This window comes from Panthera leo, chromosome F2 (assembly GCF_018350215.1).
Source record: "Panthera leo isolate Ple1 chromosome F2, P.leo_Ple1_pat1.1, whole genome shotgun sequence".
Lineage (NCBI taxonomy): Eukaryota > Metazoa > Chordata > Mammalia > Carnivora > Felidae > Panthera > Panthera leo.
This window is the reverse complement of record NC_056695.1, coordinates 39,823,231-39,845,955: the sequence shown is the minus strand read 5'-3', so window position 1 is coordinate 39,845,955 and position 22,725 is coordinate 39,823,231. Positions and strand designations below refer to the sequence as shown.

Sequence of the window (22,725 nt, the reverse complement as noted above, 5' to 3'; positions counted from 1 at the left end):
TTCCCCCCTAGTAGCTTTATTGCTTTAGCTCTTTTGTTTAGGTCTGTAATCTATCCTCAATTTATTTGTGTATGTGATATGAGATAGGGGTCCAATTTTTGTTTTGTTTCCTTACAAGGATATGCAACTGTTCCAGCAGTATTATTTATACTGTATTCATTTTAGTTCCATCATATGGCTGAAGGGTGGGTCCCAATGACTAAGATTCCTTTCCTGGAATATGACTTTTGGGGTTACACTGCCAACTATCTTACAGTTACTTACAAATTTTTATGTCAGTGTTGGCAGGTGATCAGGATTTTAGAAATCACCTTTGCACAGTTCAAGTTTTGACATATTCTTTCTGCAGCTATAAAGGAAATTAATTTGGCAAAGGGAAGATGTGGTCACTTGGATCTCTGAAAACATTAGGAAGACCACTGATTAGTTCTTTAGTTTTACATAGTAGGAATTTATTCCTGCTTATAATAAATTATCTCAGTATTACAGTAGGTCAAAGTATACATTGTCTGCTTGGATGCTGTGTCACATTTTGATAGTCTCCCAAATGACCTATTTTTTTTTCATGTCTTTAAGCGTGGATAATTCTCTCTAGAGATCTGAATTACGTGCCCTTGCTTGAAATAATAAAACATAGATTCCACAAGTGGGGGAATATGGAAGTAACATTTAAAGTACATTTCAGAGCATGGGTAAATTCATGAAAATGTGAATGAGCTTGTCAAAATCATGGAACTAAAAGCTGAGTTTGATAGTGCACCAGAACATGGGTAAGGAACACATGACAACTTGGGTTATTGATGATTTTTAAATGTTTTTGCTTTATATGGGAAATGGGTTATTATTTGGATAACTTATATGTTACTTATGTAATCAGCTTTGAATTTTTAAAACATCACTCTGGAAATAGTGAATGCACCAGATGAGGGACAAATGCATTCTTTATTTACTACTTTGTTCATCCCAACATCTGGCATAAGATTGTATTTTCATGATTGGTTCCCAATTCTGACTCAGCCATAACTAAACATCTTTTATGACTCTTTATAGTGTCATACTTAAGTAAGATTTTTTTTTTAAGTAAGGGTCTTTTAGCCTTAAAAACTGAGATTATTATTTTTTCTGTGGTCATGGGTTGAATTTTTTTAATAATCTGTGTTTTGATCTGTATTTAAATGTCACAGTCTGGAATGAATGCTCTTTCTGGAAGCAGAGACATATGTGAAGGTTTCAGGTTCCTTATTTCTTTACTTGTTCTTTCTGGATTTCATAAAAAAGGTATAAATGAACAATAAAATAACTTTGTTGGAATGCGATAGAATATTGCACTACCTTTGTTTGTTTTTAAAGGTCACATATTGTACTTAAAAATACGTGTGGCAAATTGCTGTGTAAAATTCAGGTTAAGAAAGGATATGAAAAACAAAAACACTCTCTTTAATCTGAGAAGTCCTGAAGAGTGTAAAGTTTTAATTAAATACAAATTAATTATGAAATATTTTAATATGCAATTTAGGTATTAAATAAAATTAGCATTTTTCTTCCTTAAGTATGTGTTATCAAGTTTCAAGAATGTTAAAAACTTCTCTGATGATTTAATCTGAAATCATTCCTACAGCAAAATTCATAAATAATAAATATTATCTTATTAATCCATATTTTAGTTTAGCTGGGTCTCAGAGCAAGTTAGTTCCTCAGGGAATGTGGTGTTCTTTATAAAAGAAGGTGATGAGATGTAATCTCCAAGGAATTAAATTGTGAAAACAATCTCGGTATTGTACATGCTAATATAAATCTGTTATTCCCTTTCCGCATCTATCACAACACATTTTAAATTGTGGCTGATCTTGTATGCAAATAGCTGTCTTATTAGAAATTGCAGCTCTGTGTGCTCATGTCTCCCTGGATTTCTTGGGAGTTTGCTATCTAACCATCAAAGCAATAGAAATGAATGATGATTGCTGCAAGGCTTTGAAGAACAAAGAAAAGTCAGAACGTTTTAGAGGTTCTAGATGTCTGAGGCATTGACAGTTTGCACCATACACATGAATGGGTATCTCTTTACATCATTTAGAATAGCCTCAATGTGTTTATTAGAAAAGAAAATATTTTTCTACCTTCTTGTGTTTGTCACAGCTAATAAATGTAGGGCATTTGTGCGTGTGTGTGTTCTCTAGGCCTTTTTTGTTTGTTTCAACATTTGGTAAAATTTTATTTTGCTTGAAGAATAGAATAGAATACATAAAGAATGGAATAATTTCAAAGAATAAAGGTTTAATTTTTGAAATTTTGGTTAAGGATTATCAGTCACTAAAATAATTAGGAACAAAAATTAGGAACAAAAATCAAACTAGCTCCTCTCTATTGTATCTCTTAGGTTGAAATTCTTTTAAAGTTTTTATATTCATAGGTTATATAAATGTAAAATGTATCTATTCACAGAGTATAAGCCTTTATAAAAATATAGGGTATCACCAAAAATATTTTGGTATCGCTTTGTTTATTTAAAGTACAATTTAAAAAAAGTAAAATCTAATTTACTTTGGTGGGTAGATTTTTTTTATGGATCCCTTACTTTTTTTATTTACTACAGGTAAGGAATGAATAAAATACTGGCCTCTAAAGTGTTATCTCTGTTAGGATGTTGGTTTAAATGACCAGGAAGGAATTAAGGGAAGCATAGTGAGTGACCATTTGGGTAGCTAGGCTTAGTAATTTGCTTTTTAAAATTTAAGCTATTCCATGAAGGCAACAGACAAAACTAAATTGAAGGGGTAATAATGCTTCGTGTATGTATTTATTTAAACTAACTTCTCTCCTAAAATGGAGTGATATTTTTCTAGCCCCACATAATCAAGATTAAAATAACTTGACTCCTCCTTGCAATTAATAAATGCAAAATACTATGCAAATGGTTGCTATATGAATAAATTATAATATATCTATTGATATTTTTTATGATGCTTGTATTAAAGTTCTGAATAATCACAAGTGAGAATATAGGATTAGGTGATGTCTTGGTTTTAGTTCTGAAATTTTAAAGTTAAACCACATGGTGTATGGGAAGTGAAGATTTTATTTATTTGACTTTTTGTCTTACCTTGCACATTCCCAAATATTACCATAATATTAAATATGAAGATTATTATGGATAGAAAAATATTTTTTAACTGAATTTATGTTTTTACACATAAGTGGTAATTATTAATTTGGGGATGCCTTTTACTGTGTTATGGACCACTGTTACGATTGTTCAGTGTGACCATAAATATAAATAAACAATACAGTTTGATATGAAAAGATTTCAAAGGCATTTGGCATTTGAGAACCGTAATAATGCTCTTTAGGAAAATTACAGTTTAATAATTTATGTGAAGACATCTATACATACTTGTTTTAGTTAGGATGATACTACCTACTGTAACAAACAAATATAAAATGTATAGAGGCTCAAATGCTGCAGTGATTCCTGTTGTCACAGCAGTGTGAAAGAAGAAAATAAGTTACTTGAGTAGCTTTCCTTCATGCAGTCATTCAGGATCCAGGATGTCATAGGCTCTGTCATCTTCATCAGATTATTTCCAGTAGCATCCTGGGGGCCGTCTCCATTTCAGCCAGATGAATGAGAACACATGGAAAATTTTTATAGGTTAGTTCTAGGAGTAGAAAACTCTAATTTATCTATATTTTTTGTTGGCTGAAACTCAGTCACATGCCCATAGCTAGCAGCAAAAGGAAAATTGTCAAGTGAGCTCAGGGGAAAAATCAAAAACAAAAACAAAGCAAAAACAAAGGTATACATATATTTTAGTAAGCAGCCAGCAATCTTTCCTATAGTCCACCTTTCTGGTCGTGAAATAGCCATGCACATCCTCTTTCCTGCCTCTTTAGTAGGTTGATCTTAAAGTTTCCCACTTACTGTATCCGCACAGAGTCAAGGATCAAGCCAGTGCACAGTTCTCCCTCTTAGGTTGGAAGGTGGTTCCTTGAAGTTTACTGACTATGAAATTTTCCTAATGGCAAAGCAGAGGATAACTGCTTCATATCTCCTATAGTCACTCCCATTTAGAAAGGGAAGGGAAGGGTGAGAAACACAGCAATCACTGACCCAGCATGACCATGAAACCTGCTGTACACAAGGGTGCATGAGGCCACTGAGAAGGTCCATTGTGCCGACAGAAATTTCTTGCTTGGATCCTAATTATGGTCCTTTTAGAGAAGTTCCCTTGCCCATTTTTTCTATGGCTCTCCCTTCTGGATGGTTCTCCTTCCAGGTCACATATGAGGAGGATGTTACAAATCTAGAATTTGCCTTCCTTGGGGGCTGCAATCTGTTGGTTTAAGTTTAGAAGTCCAAGAATTGATTTTCATTCACATACCTTTTTTAGACAAAGTTGGTTTCGTTGTAAATGTAATTCCCTCAGATTTTAGTAACCTTCTTACCATTTCTAGTTAATTCCATGTGACACTGCAATTTCTTTTCCAGACATCTGCTTATTTTCTATGTTACAGAACCCCTGCACTTCTCTGTTTCTACCCAAATACGGGCTGCGTCTGTGATCTGAAACAATAGGTTCAGGTGAGGGGAACATCCCAATCGGCTCTCTCTCTCTCTTTCTGTCTTGTTTTTTGACTGAGAAGTCTTTTTTTTTTTTTTTTTTTTTACATTTATTTATTTTTGAGAGACAGAGAGAGACAGAGCACAAGTGGGGGAGGGGCAGAGAGAGAAGGAGACACAGAATCCGAAGCAGGCTCCAGGCTCTGAGCTGTCAGCACAGAGCCCAACGTGGGGCTCGAACCCACAAACTGCGAGATCATGACCTGAGCCGATGTCGGAAGCTCAACCGACTGAGCCACACAGGTGCCCCTAACTGAGAAGTCTTAATGGGCCTTTATTCTTCAAAGCCCTTCTCACTTTTATTTCTTGCTATTTGGCTTTTAGAAGAAGTTGGCATTTTCAACATTGTTATTCCCCAAATTACCAAGCTCGTTATCATTTTATATTTTTGCTTATGAATTGACCAGTTCTTGTCTGACCGCATCTTTATTTTGTAGTTCCTTATTAGAAACAGCGAGGAGCAATTTCCAGGCGTCATTCAGGGAACAATTAAGTCTGTAATAAATAGACTTCACCAACATATATAAATTCTCCATCACAATAGAATTTCATTCCTCTTTCAGTAGAGTATTATGATGGTAAACAAGTCAGAGAGAGTATCCTCTTCTACCACAGGCTGACCAAGGTACTATGTTCTTAATATGTACCCTTAAGGTTTATTGGGGGATAATTTACATTCCAGCCAATTGGAAGGGGAAAGATAATGCAGCTGTCGACAAAGGAGGTTTTTAATCTTCGGGTTTGGGAGTGACACATAGTACTTCCATTCATATTCTGTTGGCAATTACTCAATTATATATTTGAAGTGAGGCTAGGAAATATAGTTTAACTCTGTGCCAGGAAGACAAAGGAGAATTTGGATTTTTGTGAGTAGGTTGTAATCTGTGCCACATACATATTTTTTAAAGTTTTCATTTAAATCTAGTTCGCAGGGTAATATTAGTTTCAGATCTGCATGTTAGTGATTTTGGCACTTTGATACAACACCCGGTGCTCATCACAAGTGCACTCTTTAATCGCAATCACCTATTCTGCCCATCCTCCCACTCACCCGCCTTCTAGTAACCATCGCTTTGTTCTCTATAGTTAAAAGCCTCTCTTTCTTGTCACCCCCTCTTTGCTCATCTGTTTTGTTTCTTAAATTCTACATATATCTGCCACATATTTAAATCCAATAAAAATAATAAGGTTTGAATGTTGTGTTGTGGATTAAATCAAACAGTGCATATAATGTAGTAAGCATAAGAATATTAGTAAATCTAGAACTCAAATTTAGGCACTTTTGTTAACTGTGTCATGCTTTTTAAAACAAAATGTAAAGTGTCTGAGATTCAAATATTAGTTTTTATTTTGTAACATGGTAGATAATTGGAAAGAAACATTCTGCCAATAGCATGCCTACAACCCCCACCTATCTGAATGAACAGTACATGACTTTCACATTTACAGATAATACTCTCTAATAGTTTGGTTTAATTGAGTATTGATAGTACTTGATAAAAATGAATGTTACCGAGAACAAATAATTGGGAAATTTAATTACCAGCAATTGTATCCTCGATAATTTATTTGGAAGATTTTTGTGTTCTTTATTGATATCTAAAGGGAATAAGTCAAAGACATTTTTACCCATTGCTTTAAAACTGAGTTTTATGGAATAAATTATTCCTGAAGTTTGTAGATAGTCCTTTTGATTTTTTAGGACTTCATCATAATTATCTTCTTTCTTTGCAGCAGGCATTTTCGAGATCAAAGATGGGTAGAAAAGATGCCTCCACTGTAAAACTTCCTGTTGATCAGTACAGAAAGCAAATTGGTAAGCACTGAATTCCCTTTGATACATTCCTGTGAATTAAGATAAAGAAAAAATCAATTATGTGTGATATTAAGAAAATAACTTTTCCCTAATACATATGATACACAGAATATGAATAATGAAGGACCATATAGTTTTTAAAGAGCGAAAAATAAGTGCAGTCCTGCTTACCAATGAAGAAATACACTTTGTGTACTTGCGATTTTTCTAAGCTCTTATAATTTTTATTAATTTAATAAAAGCAAAAGTACATTGTATTATTATTCTTAAGGGTGGATGCTCTTATATAGTAAATTTTTTTTATTTTTTTTATTGTTTATTTATTATTGAGAGACAGAGAGAGACAGAGCATGAGCACGGGAGGGACAGAGAGAGACACACACAGAATCTGAAGCAGGCTCCAGGTTCTGAACTGTCAGCACAGCGCCGGACGTGGGGCTCGAACCCACAGGCTGCGAGATCATGACCTGAGCCGAAGTCAGACACTTTACCAACTGAGCCACCCAGGCGCCCCAGTATTTATTTTTAACATTATCATCTATTAAATCATTTATTTTTATCCATCTGAAAATTTTTAATTTTGTTGACTGAATGGCAGTAATTTGATAAGCTTGAAATTCTTCTTTAAAATTTTACCTTAATAAAATGGTGGACTAGAGAAAAGTCCACTCATCAACTTAAAAATAATAACAGAAAGCTTATCTGTTTTAGACTGTGCTCTAAGTGCAAGATTTTCTACCCAATCTTTTCAAGATTACATGAAGTATTTATAAAAAATTACCTACATATGAAGTCACAAAGTCCACTCAATTTTCAAGAATCAGTATCCTACAACTAGAACTTTGAACAAAGTGTAGTAAATTAGAAATAATTTAGAAACAAATTCCCATCTTGCACTTTTTCTTTTTACATGTTCCTACTCATTCCCACCCATTCCCACTTCTTTGGAAATAAAAAAAGTAATAATTAATGAAAACCTCTTCTAAATAACTGAAGGATAAACAGAGAAGTTCAAAGAGAAGTCAGAAAATAATTTGAAATTATTCATACCAAAAGAGCAAATACCTATTTCATAAATGTGATATATAAGGTGTACTCCATAAAGATATTTCTATAAAACAAAAGAGATGCAAAATGAAAAGAATATTTAGAATATATATAACCAATGAAGAATTTATATGTAGAAAAATAAAGCCCTACTATAAATAAATAAAGTACTTTGGAAACCAGTAGTAAAATGGGTACAAAACATGAAGAGGCAACTCATGAAAGAGGAAGTCTAAATAGACAAAAATAATAACGAAACAAACCACTATTACAATAAAAACTGAAATCAAAAGAGTCTTGTGAGGGGCGCCTGGGTGGCTCAGTTGGTTAAGCATCTGACTTTGGCTCAGGTCATGATCTCACGGTTTGTGGGTTTGAGCCCCATGTCGGGCACTGTGCTGACAACTCAGAGCCTGGAGCCTACTTTGGATTCTGTCTCCCTCTCTCTCTGTCCCTCTCTGGCTTGTGGTCAGTCTCTCTGTCTCTCTCTCTGTCTTTAAAAAATAAATAAACATTAAATTTGTTTTTTAAAAAGAGCCCTGTGAAATGATCTAACTCATTTAACTGATAGATAAAAGCAAATTAAAAAACAGTATTTCTAACTACATTAATTCTTCACTTTTAGGATGTTAATAAATCGTGTGGGTTGTTATGTTATTTATGTGTTTAAAAAGAAGGACTAACTTATCAGATTGAAGTCTGATCAAATGGGATGTGCTAACCACATAAAGAGTAACTATATAGTGGATCAATTCACAAACTCTTAAATATACAATTCTTAGAATTTTGACAAGTGTATATACTCATGTAACTAGAAATGCCAATTTTAATAAAAACATTTCCATTTTCTCAGGTATTTCTTCAGATCTGCTTCCAGTCATTCTCTATCCACTTCCATATGCAACTACTGTTTTGATTTCTATCACCATAGATGAATTTTTTCTACTAAAAAAAAAAAAAAAAGGCCTTCTAAGGCTTTTACTGAAATTGAATTTTATCTAATGATCAATTTTGGAAAATAGACGTTAAAAATTCAAAGTCTTCTGTTTTATAAACATGGCATATCTTTTGTTTTATTTAATTCTACTCATATTTATTAGAGCCAAGGAAGAATGAGATACAGTAATATAATTGTGAGGCCTCAGCCTGTTCTTACACTAAATTGTTCAGAGGGTGCTGCGGTGTGTATTATATTCCCACACAAAGTTCTCTTTCCTGTGTTACTTTCTCTTGAAAGTATAAGCTACACAAGACCCAACTGTCTCACCAGGTTCTTGGGAGATCCATGAGAAGTGTTAGACTGGTTTGTAAACCAGACTGGTGCATGGATATGAGTTATCCTGTGTGTACTTTGGAAATACGGTAATCATAATCAAACACAAGTAGTGAGGGTATACTTTTGTTCACTCTTTTTAAGGATAATGCTCTGCAGTCTTCAGATTCTCAAACATATAGTACAGGATATTATAATATATATAAGTTTTTTTGTAAAGACAAAGAAATGAAATAGAAGAGATATTGACTAGTTAATTAATATAAACCAATTAGTTAAGATTAAGTAATTGAAAAAAAAAAAAAAAGATTGACTCATTCAAGGATTTTCTCAAGGGAGGATTTTCTAATTTTCTGTATCAGAGTTAGAAAGTACCATAAGCCTGAGCTCATACTAATGATGATAAATCTATCACTGGCACTGTCCCCCCTTAAATGGAGTGCTATGCAAATGTTTCCCACATCCTATCAAAAATGTGAGGAGGGAATCAAGCAGCTAAAATTATCCAATATTTCAGTATTGGTGGTAAGAAAACAAGTATCAATAACAAATCAAATGAGTATTATAGTAGTTTTTTTAACATTAAATTTTGTAAATATTAAAGTTATCAGTAAGCTAATTTAATTACCAGTTAATGAACGTTCGCAAAGAGTAGCGGCATTATGTACTTTCAGTGTTCTCTTATTACTAAATCTCATTTATATAATTTTTGTATGGTCACTCAGTAATGGTGTTTGGCGATACCAGTGCTGCTGTTTGAGTGATGGTTTTAGTATCACTGCTTAATATTTATCTTCTGCTAAAAGTTTTATCTTTTGAATTATGTACTAAATGATAGTGATTAATGGCTTTGATAAAAGCTTTCTTTAAATATTCTTTGCTCAGGGAAGAATCAAATGGACTGGCATTGTGACTGGAAACACCTTACAGACACTGAATCTTCACATTAAACGGACAGGGTTTTAATTACTGTAGCATGATCTTGAAATGTGTAGTGAACTGAGATGAAATAAACTTCTTGCTTTCAAGGCAATAAACCTAATAAAAACTGAATATTCTGAAATATTGCTGACTAAAAGGGGAAATAGTTTAGGTGTTATCATTTCTTCAGATATAATATTGTAAAATTAGGTAGTAAGATTGCCTAATGTCACATGCATTATTCTAGAGATAAGTTATTTCAAAATTGGAAGAGAATTTTAAAAATCGCTGTTTAACAGGTGTGCCTGGGTGGCTCAGTTGGTTAAGCATCCAACTCTTGGTTTTGGCTCAGGTTATGATCTCGCAGTTTCGTGAGTTTGAGCCCCAAATCGGGGTCCATGCTGTGCTGGCAGTGTGGAGCCTGCTTGGGATTCTCTCACCTCCCCCTCTCTGCCCCTCCCCCACACACTCTGTCTCTGTCTCTCTCAAAAATAAATAAACAAAAAAACCCCACATTAACATAATTAAGATATTTTCTAAATATATGTTATTAAGTATATCAGGCAAAATAATATTTATGTGCTAGGTAAATTGTAAAAATACAACTAATTTACTTGTAAATCTCTATTTTCTTATTGGCATATGATATTATAGATTCATTTCTTTAATATGTTCTAGAAAATTGTTAGCCATTGTTTCCTCAAAATATTACTCCAGTTTTCTTCTTCTCTCCTTTTGGGCAAATACCAGAAATTTTATTCTGTGTAATAGGATATGTGCATTTTTAACTGCTAAATTGCTCTCCAAAGTTGCTGTACCATTTTATAGGCCTATAAGCAAAGTAAAGTGTTGTCTATTTCTCCATATCTTTTTGTTACCAGGAGACTTAAAATGTTTGCCAATCTCACGCACATGAAATTGTATTCATTCTTTTTAGTTTTCATTGTGTTACTTGCTGAGGTTAATCGTTTCTTGTACTTATTGATCTTTTGATTTCTCTCTTTGTGGATATTTTGCTGCTCCTATTTCCTCTCTTCCTTTCTTTTCCTTCCTTCCTTCATTTCTTTCTTTCTTTCTTTCTTTCTTTCTTTCTTCCTTTTTTTGGTGAGTGGACTTTTAATTGCCCTTTCCTTCCTTCCTTCCTTCCTTCCTTCCTGCCTTTCATCTGTGTGTATATATATATATATATATATATATATATATATATATATACACACATATAGTTTCTTGAATGAATTTTGTGATAAAGTTGAATGAAATACTATTGAGTTATTTTTATCTTATTGTATTGAGTTCTTTATATATACTGATAATAATCTTCTAGATAATAATTTTTCCATTATTAAACTTGCTTGTTGTTTTGGAAATACTTTACTTGTTTAATGCTACAGCTTTATAATAAGTCTTGGCAAATGGTAGAACAAGGCCTCTCCTCAAACTTGTCTCAATTATTTTTTGTTCTTTATCCTCTTAGGTGAATTTTAAAATTAACTTTACATAGTCATGAAAAAGGCCACTGATGGCCAAATTGGAATTATATTGATTTATATATTATTTTGGGAAGAATTTATGTCTTTATACATGAAATTCATATCAATTTTATCCTTTTAAATAACGTATAGTCGATATATTCAATAAATTTTCATCGTTTTCTTTATAAAGTTATTGGATTTTTTGAGTTAAACAGAAGTGACATGTACTTCAATTTTTTGCTATTGTGACTAGAAAATATTCAAGTGGAAATAGAGATATTCTTATTCTATTCCTGACTTTGAAGAAAATACTTCGTTTTCATTTTGCCATTATGTGTGATGTTAGTTCTAGGTTTTTGGTACATACTTGCCATTGAACTAAGGAAATTCTCCTTTGTTCTTAGTTTACTAAGAGACTTTTTTTCCTTTTTTAAAGTAATGAAGTATGAATGTATGAAAGTAATGAATTTTATTGAAGATTTTTTTCTATTAGAGGAATATTATTTGATATTTTGCTAAATTATATGAATAGATGTTTCTAAACTATCTTTACATTGCTTACTTTGTTTTTATTTTTAAAAATACACAATTGATTTCAGTTTACTAGTAATTTATGATTTTTCTAAACATCCTTTTTTATGAATGTAATTGGCATATGTCTCTCCATTCTCTTACCATCTTTGTTTAGTTTTAGGTTGAAAGTCATACAAGATTTCTATAATGAATTGGAGAAATATACTTCTTATATCCTCTGGGATAGGTTATACAAATTTAGAAATAAAACCTTCTAGATTGTTTATACAACACCCTACCAAAATCCCTGTCTGAGGCTTTTTATTTGAATAGATTTCTAGCTACTTTCTCTCTTCTTTTTTTAATCAATAGATAAAATAGATCTATTAATAGATCTATAGTTTTGAGCCACTCTGGATAGCTTACATTCAGTGATAAAGTTGAATAAAAGAATTTCAAATATATTCATAAATAGTTGGGCATAAATTTTTAAAAATATTTTTTAAGTATCGGGGTCCTGGGTGGCGCAGTCAGTTGAACGTCTGACTTTGGCTCAGGTCATGATCTCACTGTGGGTTAGAGCCCCACATCGGGCCCTGTGCTGACAGCTCAGAACCTGGACCCTGCTTCAGGTTCTGCATCTCTCTCTCTCTCTGTCCTTCCCCCGCTCATGCTGTGTCTCTCTCTGTCTCAAAAATAAAATAAACAGTAAAAAATTAAAAAAAATTTTTTTTAAATATCTTAGTTTCTATTTTTAATTGATGTTATTTAACTTTATCTTTTTATGAATATTAACTGTGATGTTGAATTTTTTTATGTTTTAAAGAATTAACTTTTATTACTATAGATTCTATTATTCCTTTGTCCATAATTTTACTGTTTATAATTTCCTTCATTGCTATTCGTCTTCTCTTTCTTTTGTAATTATTTGAGTTGAATGCTTTGCTATTTGTTTTTTAAACTTTTTAAAATAATGTATTCATTTAATGAATTAGATTTTTTCATTGCATTATTGGTATCATTACATTATTTAGAGCTTTCTGAGCTCATATATATTTCATATACTTATGTATTTCATATATATTTATACATTTATGTATTTTTAATTGATTCTTAAACTTATTTTTTGTTCAAAGACTTTCAGGGTGATATCAGTTTCTGATATTAAGCTTTTCTCTGTTGCATAATATGTGGTCAATTTCATAAACATTCTGTCTGTGCTTGAAAGGAAGAGGTATTCTCTAACATTAGGATGCACTACTGCCTAAGTTAATTGTGGTGTTCAAATGAATGTTTGAGCTGTCTTTCTGTGAGGAAGGAGAATTAAAATATCTTCACTAAGACTATGGAGATCTTAATTGTCTGTAATTCTGTTGGTTTTTGCTTTGTATATTTTGAGGCTGTTTTTATTGCATAGCATTTCTAAATTTGTATATATTTCTAGTAATTTCTCTTTTTTTATTAAATAATGGTCTTTTTATTTATAAACATGCATTTAAGGTTTTTCTTAGAGTCTTTTGTCTCACATTAATATTGGTAAATGCCTTTCTTTTGCTTAGTATTCTGGTATTTTTTTCCTACTGCTTTACTTTTGTCTCAACTTTAACATTGTTTTATGTTTTTGATATAGCCTAAGAATCTTTGTTTTTGAACAAGCAAATTGAATTCTATACCATTTACTATGAATGAAAAATCTAGATCTACTTGCAGAATTTTATTTCATAATTTTACTTGTGGTTTTTCTTTGATGGTCTCTACCCTAACAGCTTTCCTGAAAAAATTTGGACTTTTTTTCATTGTTCAAATTTTGAAAGATTTACATTTCATTTCTCTCTGTCTCTCTTCTTCCTTCCTTCCTTCCCTTCTCTTTCTCCTTTCTCTTTGTCTTCATCTTCTTCATCTTCTTCTTCCTCTTCTTGACTTCCTCAGATTATATTTGTGATATATTTGACTTAATGAAAACTAAAGTCTATTAATGTCTTTATTTATCCAAGACTATGTAAAGATTTTTAACTCTATATGATTACTCCTTCCTCTTGTTCATGTTATTGTGTGTATTACTTTATTTCTCTCATTTTTAACAGCACAAACTCAATTATTACAGCTATTACTTTTAGTTTTAATTACCAATAATTACTTAGATCTAACTTTATGTTGGCTGTTGTTACTTTTTGTATTTCACATCTGCCTTCTGGTGAAGTTACTTTTGCCTTCATGCAAGTATCTATTAGTGACAAAAATTTCTCAGTCTCTGTTTATAAGGCAGTATTGCTACATTGTACTCATACTTGAATTATAGTTTAGCTGGGTATGTAATTTTAGGATGATATTTGTATCTGCTCAGAACTTTAAACAATATTGTTTTATTCATTTTCTGTTTCTGGTATTTCTGATGAGAAGTGTTACAATAGTCTAATTTTAGGTATAGTTTTCATTCCTGTGTTTAAGATTTTTCTTTTTATCTTAAATGTTTTTTAGCTCTAATTTAATGCAAATACTTACTTTATTTGGTAAAAAGAAAAAAAAGACTTAGGATTTGGTGTGCTGCTTCATCCTAAGGATTTTTGTCTTTCTTAAGTCCTAGAAGGATTTCAGTCTCTGATTTTTTTTGTCTTTTGAGTAATGGCTTTCCCCTCTTCTCTCTAATGTCTCCTTCGAGAGTTATTATTATATACAAATTGAGTGTTCATTTACAATATCCATATCTCTTAAAAATCACTGTTATATTTTCTCTCTCTTTAAATTTCTATCCTATTTTGGGTTTGTCATTTCTCAGATTTATCTTACCTTTGATTAGGGCTTACAAATTATTTTTCTTTCTCAATCATTTATTTACTACTATGTCTAACTTGCATCCATGGGTATATAATTTCAGCGACCTTTTTATCATGTATAAAAGATCCATTTGATCATTTAAACACTCATTCTTTTTTGTTCCATTTCTTTGCCTTTTCTCTTTTATTATTTTAAACACCAATTTTACATATTCTTTAAGATTCTTCCACTATTCCTTCTTATGGTACCAACTTTCCCATTTATTATATTGGTTTATTGTACCTCATGCTATTTTCTTTTTCTTTCATTTTTTTCAACCATTTTATGCTTTATGTCTTCCCTGCCCTCTTGTGTGTGTATGTGTGTGTGTGTGTGTATGTGTGTGTGTGTTGTGTATTCATCTTCGGTAGAGGGTCATTTGCTTTTGTTTCTGTTTTCTTCCTCTGTGAGAGTTCCAGCAGTCTGAATTGTGAAATATTCTCACAGAATAGTGTTTAATTTAGCTACTGACAGTAGGGACTTTATAGATTTGGGACAGTTATTCTAGACTTATTTTTTGGCCTAAGATTCCTGCAATTTGGACCTCACACCTTCTTTTTTGGGACTGATAGGGTTAGGATTTGTATTTCTCACAGGTGACACATCTTTTCTCCACACCCAGGACTTAAAGGAGACAGAAATGATCCTTGCTATTTCCCCAAATAAGTACAGGTTATTTTTCTGTCTTTTTTGTATGGTTTGGTTAATCTTTTGAGGACCTCAACTTTATCCATGTATTTCAGTTTCAGCTCTTTTCTTTCAGTAGTACTGTACATGCCTATGACTTAAAAGCCAATTTCCAATCCTCCTGACATCTAAAACCAGGCACTATACATCACCCCCTACCTCCCCACCCAAGGCTATTAAAGGATATCAGCTAGTAGAACTACCTGTTTTGCTTTGAGTTTTACCTTTGTCTTCCATTTGAACATTTCCATTTTTACTTTTATTATCATAAATATATGTATATGTGTGTATGTAAATATGTATACCTTCAACATCTGTAGCTTTACACAATGGGCTTTTTACTACTGTTTCTATGTGTTTATGTAAGAGAAGCGTCCACCTCAGCTTTGTCTACCCTATTTTCAAAACTGGAAGTCCTTCAAACATTTTACTTGGCTGATAACACATACCACTTTCTTTCTTCCTTGTTTTAAGTATATATACATACATACATACTTTTTGCATCCCTGATGATCACCTCTAATGATAGAAGGTACTTATATTGATTATAATAATCAATAAAAAAATCTCCCTAATTCTAAGGTAATTAAATTCTGTATACCTTTTGTTTAATCTACTCTGTTCATATTAGTCTTAAGTGTTTTATTTCTCTTGAAATGAGTGTCTTTAACTCACTTGGAAACTTACTGAAATATACTGTTATTTAACTTTTCTGAAAGTTTGTGTTTTATCTTGCCTGTGATATTTTTTGATGGTTTCCTTTGATTCTATCTCTGTATCCCCCAGGGAACATTACACATAGAAGCTACTTTAAATAAAAAGGGAAGAAAGAAAAAAAAAGTTTGTTTGTTTGTTTTGGCTAGGTGCAAAATAAGATTGATATGCTTTATATCTTCTACTCAACTACTTTTCTCTCCATACCTAAGCTGTTAATATGATTTCCTGAGAAATTAATTTATATCTTATGAGCAACTTGTTTGTTTATCTTTCTAGCAACCCAAAGCATAGTACTTGTTTCTTAGTACTAAATGTGATGTTAAATGATGGGGGGGGGGGGGTGTCTTCTGCAATATATGATTAATGTCAAGCTGTTCTGTCAAAGTACTTAAAAAGTATTGGTTTGAGTTGCCTTTATAAAATAAGTTTACATGGATTTTTTGGGGGGAATTAATTTACTAGTTTCCTCTGCTTAGCTCAAATATCCCTAAATAATTTTGAGAAATTACTTTCTGCAATTTTTACTTTTATATATAATACATTATTATTTTTTCTTTAAAAGAATACATGACATCATTTTGTATGACTGGCTAAATATAAAGTTGTACTATACCAATGATAATCCACTGGACCTATATATTTTTTTAATTTGTTATCTGTATTTTATTATGTTGCTGGTTTTATAAGTTTTGAAACAATTTGATTAACATTTAAATTATTTTTTTTTGCCTGTGATGATGCCATTTTTTTTATTTTATTCATTTCGCAGCTATTAAAATGCTGATCAATTGTCTACTGAGATAGTTACTGGAGTTTACTATAGGATTCCATAGGAAAGACTATAGATCCTTGCTTTTGTAATGAGTTTTCCACAGTTATTTGTAGTTTACAATATAGTAACTAAAAATTGTGTTCATATGGCAGGAAAATTATTTTTTATGCCAAATTTTATTGCTCTTTTATATGTAATACAAGTAATGTGGTATGGTAATACCATATGGTAATCATATGGTAAGATGAGAAAAGTAAAATTTCAAATAGTGTTTTGCTTTTTGAGGAAGAGGGGAGGTATTTGAATCAGTTGATGAGAAATTATTGTAAAACTGTTGAAGGAAATATAAGTCTTTACTTTGATTAACAAATTTTATTATTTGTCAGTATTTTGGCATGCTGTAAATAACTCATCTTCCAATAATTCATTTGAGTAATTAAATTTAGATTGCAAATTTTTCTTTTCAAATATTTTGACTCTTATCTCTTTGCTTTTCTATTGTATCTTAATTGGTGTGGTCTCTATAAATGGACAATAAATTATATATCTTTGTTATAGAGATCAGACAGTGAATAGAACTTGGTATTCATCCCAGACAGAATTATGATTGAATGTATTTGCAAGATTAAAGCACTGAATTTACTTTTTTCTAATTAAAGGCAATTAAAGATTTCCAGACACAAATAAAAGACAATGAATTGAGGAATAAGTGTAGGAGCAAGTCCATTTGCAGGTGAAAAGATGTGCCTTTGAAGCAGAACCAGCTGTATTTTCATTGAAAGAATAACAGTTTAGGAAGCTTTTCTGCATGTGCTTGCTTGATAGCATAATGTACTCATAAGCAGCTTATGCAGTATTCAGAAAATAACAGTGCATTAATTTTTAAAGTAGCAAAGGCAGAGGAAGAGCAGTACTGCCACATGATGATAATGAGTGTGGCTAGTGTAATGCCGACTGTTGAGAAAGAAAAAAACAGCAAGCTTCTGAAAAATGAACATTTATAAAACAATAACCAGATATTCACATGATAATGAGCTTAGACAGCAATATCAACAAGGGGCAAAGATGCAGCCTTGTTTCTGGGCTTCAAGTAAAGGAATTGAAAAGCAAAAAGCCAAAAGCAGTTAAGTAATCTATTCTTTCATTAAACTAAGAAAACTCTCGGTAAAACTGTGGCATAGTTAAAACTATTTCTTTAAATATGAAATGATTCATGACATAAAATAGGTTTTCATGTTGAATTAAATAGAGCATATAAATTATTCTATTCTTTTCTAAATTAGTGTAATGTGAGGAATAGTATATGACAATATTAAGGTGCCAAAATATTTGTGGTTTTTATTAAATACATGTTTTTGTATCTACTTGTGATTCTTTATAGAAATGGCACCCATGCTAGAGTTAAATATATTTTAATGTACGGAATAAGAAAGGAAATTTTGACACAGGTAATATCTACTGATTAGAAATTGTAACTGAAAATGACTTTTGAAATTATTCTGTTTTAAAATAGCAGACACTACACAGATTGCCTGCAAAGTATATATAAGTAAAAATTATGAATATGTGTGGAACCATTTTTGCTATCAAAAAGCCCAGGTGTAATTTGAAAATTATTTTGCATCAATGTTTACTTTTTAGTTATGATTTTGCTTTTACTTGATATTCATAATCCCTGTTTAAGCCTTGGAGCAGGAAATTCTGTTGATTATGTACCATGAATTTTCAAGTATATATTTTCAATCTATATTTAACAGGAGAAATCAGAGGCAGGCTAGTTTGATTTGTTAAAGTTGCTGGAATTGGGAACTAGACATATATTATTAGGTGAATCTTATTCTTCTGTAATTGGAAGCAACTTGATAGATCATTTTTTTTTTTTTTAAGAATGATTAAAATGATCCCAGGGAAAAGTATCCATTCCACTTTGCTCTTCATTTTATTAGAATATGAACCAGAGCATGCAATAGCCATGTTTCTAGAGTGAAACAAGAAATACAAACTGGTGGTGGAAAGGCAAAGTCCTTCAGAGTCAAGACTGAAGTTCATGTCAATCCCAATTGAACTCCTTCTTCTCTTATCTCCTGGAATAAGACACTAATCAATTAATCAGTTTCTTGCTGTCTCCCTCTCTCTTTCTTTCTCTTCTTCCCTCCCTTTTTCACTTCCTTCCCCCCCTCCCCCCCCCCCCCCCCCATCTTAGTTTTACATGGTTTCAGGACAGATTTCTGCCCTTTATAATGAAATAATCTTGAAAGGATCTAAAAAGATCTTCAACAACTATCCACACACTTTCCAACCAAGCCTGGGACTACTGTTCTCGAAATCTAGGATCTTGAATGACATATTTTTTATTGTGATTCAGCCTAAAGGAAGAGGAAGAAATATTTCAAAATTCTGATAATGCCAGTCTTACAGAGAAACTGGTTGTTCAGGTTACCATTCTCATTCTCTAGCTGGCTCTGGCCATTGTTATTTATGACTTCCCTCCTCCAAAATTCCTTCTGGATCTTGTCCCTACCAAGCATCTTCTTGTGATTAGTCCTTTACCTTTAATGGTAGCCCAAATCTTCATTCCTAAAGGTTCTGGGTGATTCCTCTATTTATAAAGTTATATAGAAATTTCATGAAATTTTATTATTGGTCATAACAGTACAAGGGATTATCCCAGAAGTTCCCTAACATCTTTCAATAATTCTTTTGGCCTTCACTATGTATTAACAAATCATTTTATCCTTGATAACCAGCATCCAATATGCCAGCTGATACTGTGATTCTTCATGTTGTCTGTTTACCTATAGGCATGAAGAATCCAAACTGACCCGGTGCCAGTCTCAGTATCTAATTCAGGAAAAGTAATATTATGCCTTTTCTTAAGTTATTTCTTTTTCTAGGTAAAATGCACAACAAAATGTACTACTCAAACTTTGGCCACTGGGAGGATTTCCAACATGGGTTGTATTTTAGGGCCATCTCCAAGGATAACAGTCCACTTCCAGCTGGTGTCAGCATGTTATAAAGAGCCATCTACAAACATCTTTTTAACTGCTATAATGGTACACCCAATTTTATGGTTTGTTGAATTAGATAACCTCCAATTCATAACTGGTAGCTCTGGCCAGATGGTCCCAGAGTCTCATGACCAGGTAGTCAGTCTCCATCAGAGGTTGGTAGCAATCCAGGAGTTGTTTCTTAGCAGCTGTTACCTGCTGAAGGATGCATGGCATTGTTCCAAAACCCTAGAGACTGCCACTTCTTTTTGGGGGTGACCTGCTAAAGGCTTATTTCTATGTCACAGCTAAAAGCACTTCAGCCTTCGTTTATTCTGCCATGTTATAAACTCTAAGAGGTAGAGTAGCTTGCACAGCAATCTACTGGAGAAGCTTTTATTGTCCCATGCCCTACTAAACCTTAGCAGCTTTTCAGGTTCTCTACATATATAAAGTATGTGTGTAGGTTTTAAAAAACATGATAACAGCATGAGCAACCATGTATCCATCATCCAGGTTAAAAATTGGATGTATACCAGTACTTTAGAACCCTCTTTATACCCCTTTCCAATTGTAACTAACACTCTCTGAGCCTCAGAGATTAAGCACTGTCTTAATTTTGTAACAAGTCTGTTTATGCCCCCTAGATATGTCAAACAGTATATTGCTTTATTTTTGAATTTTATATAAATGAAACCATACTCTATATTATTATGTAATTTGCTTCTATTGAATATCATGTTTTAGAGTTTTATTTTTATTGATGAATTTTGATAATAGTTTATTCATGTTTTATGCTTTATAGCATTCCTTTGTATATGTATGCCAACAGTTTTCTGTCTATTCTCTTGGTTTTGATATTAGATCATTCTTAGTTTCTTTTTTTCTATGAATGCTATTCTGAGCATTTTGTGCACATTTTTGGACATGTCTGTTTTTTGGTTCATATGTATAAGAGTTTCTCTACAATATGTACCTAGTAGAAGAATTTTGGATCATAGATCATAGAAGAATGTTGTCAAGTAATGCCAGTAAGTCAGCCTTGTGTCCCTTTCTTAATGGTAGATATAGTGTTAAGTATGACAAGTTGGCCTTTTCTTCTGGAAACAATCCTGACATGCACTAAATCAGTGAACCTCCCCAAATCAGATTTAGGTGCAAGTTTCTGTATTTAACAGAATGTTCTTTCTTCTCCCTCTTATGCATGTATTTGAATGAAGCATCTCAGACATTTGTCATGTCTTCTCCAAGGCTAACATCATATCATTGTCATTGTTATATATTTTGCAGTAGTGAGGCAGTTAAATTCTCTTGGAATGAGACCATGGCCCTGAGACGGACAGTTCTAGTTCTCAAGCAGGGTTATAAGTATACTGCTGTCCCCTTCCAGGAAAGGCAGATAGTCTCTTGGATCTGTGATTGGAACCTAGAAAAATGCATTGGCTAGAATAATTAGCTATTTGTGACCATGGGTAAAGGATTTTTATGTTCTGCTTATAAGAACAGTAAGAAAATTCTACCATAAATTTGAATTTAATAGTACCCAGTTCGTTTCTCAAAACCAATTAGCCACAGTGAGAAAATAAATAGGTCTGTGGAAATAATCAGTGTGACTGTATATTTAGTTTTGATGATATAGTCAATCTCTGAAACTTCTTCAGGAATGTACATTTCCTTTGATTTACCATTTTAGTAAGTAAGGGGAGTAATATTTCTACTTCAGCTTTACTTTCAAAATACTTCTCACAGCACATATCAGGGAACCAAGCTGAAAATGCTGCCTATCATGTGAGCCAAAACTGTCAAGTGAACATAGGGTCTGTTCTGGATCACTGAACCTACTATCAGGAGTTGAACTTTTTAATTTTTTTAAGTTTATTTATTTATTTTGAGAGAGAGATAGAGAGAACGCAAGTGAGGGAGGGACAGAGGGAGAGGGAGAGAGGATCCCAAGCAGGCTCTGTGCTATCAGTGCAGAGCCCGACATGGGGCTCCTTCTCATGAACCATGAGATCATTACCTGAGCCAAAACAAGAATAAGATGCTTAACTAACTGAGCCAACCAGGTGCCCTTGAACTTTTTAATTTTAAATTTACTTTACTTTATTTTTTTAATTCAATAAATTTGACATATAACATTGTATACGTTTAAGGTATACAATGTATTACTTTGATACATTTAGATATTATAATATGATTGCTGCTGTAGCAAAATTTATCTCATTACATATTTAAGGTATTACATTTTGGTCTATATTCATTATGTTGTGCACTCCATCCCTGTAGCTTATTTGTTGCTTGTTACAAGTTTGTACGCATAAACACCATCACTCCTCTCCTTCTCCCCAACCCATCCCCTGGTAATTACCATTTTACTGGGTTCTTTTACAGATTTAACTTGTTTAACATATAAGTGATATCGTACGGCATTTGTCTTCTCTTTCTGACTTATTTGGTTGAGCATAATGTGCTCAAGGTCCATCAGTGTTGTAGCAAATAGGAGGATATCTTTCTTCCTCCTAGATGAACAATATTCCATTGTGTGTATGTACCACATTTTTTAATTCATTTATCCACTGATGGGCATTCAGTTTGTTTTCACTTCTTGGTTATTGTGAATAATGCTCTGATAAACATGGGAATGCATGTATGCCATTGAAATCATGTTTTCATTTCCCTTCCATATATAACCAGAAGTGGAATTTCTAGATAATTATGGTATATCAATTTTTAATTTTTGAGAACCCTCCATATTGTTATTCATAGTAGTTGGACCAATTTATGTTCCCACCAACAATGTATAAGAGCTTTCTTTTCACCATGGTTTTTCTTTTTATTATTATTACAACAGTGTTATTAACAGTGTAGTTAACATACAGTGTTATACTAGTTTCAGGTATACAATATAGTGATTCAGCAACTCCATATATTACTCAGTGCTCATCGGGATGAGTGTACTCTTAATTCCCTTCACAACACCTTGGTTGGTGCTGGTCCCTTGCCAGCACCTGTTTTCTCTTGTCTTTTTGGTGATAACCATTCTAACAGGCATGAGGTGATATCACAAGGGTATTTTGATTTGCAT

The 22,725-nt window shown here is 32.6% G+C and overlaps 1 protein-coding gene across 3 annotated transcripts in view; it reads left to right on the top strand.

The window, feature by feature from the left end:
- TRIQK (triple QxxK/R motif containing) overlaps positions 1–22,725 on the top strand; it is an 83,192-nt gene that overhangs the window by 38,207 nt on the left and 22,260 nt on the right. For 2 of the 3 annotated variants that reach the window (XM_042923259.1, XM_042923257.1), the window contains exon 3: positions 6,353–6,434. In XM_042923259.1, coding sequence (XP_042779193.1) covers positions 6,374–6,434 — 61 coding nt within the window. In that variant the 5' untranslated portion in view covers positions 6,353–6,373. The remainder of the gene's footprint in view (positions 1–6,352; positions 6,435–22,725) is intronic. The other variant, XM_042923258.1, reaches the window with a different exon arrangement.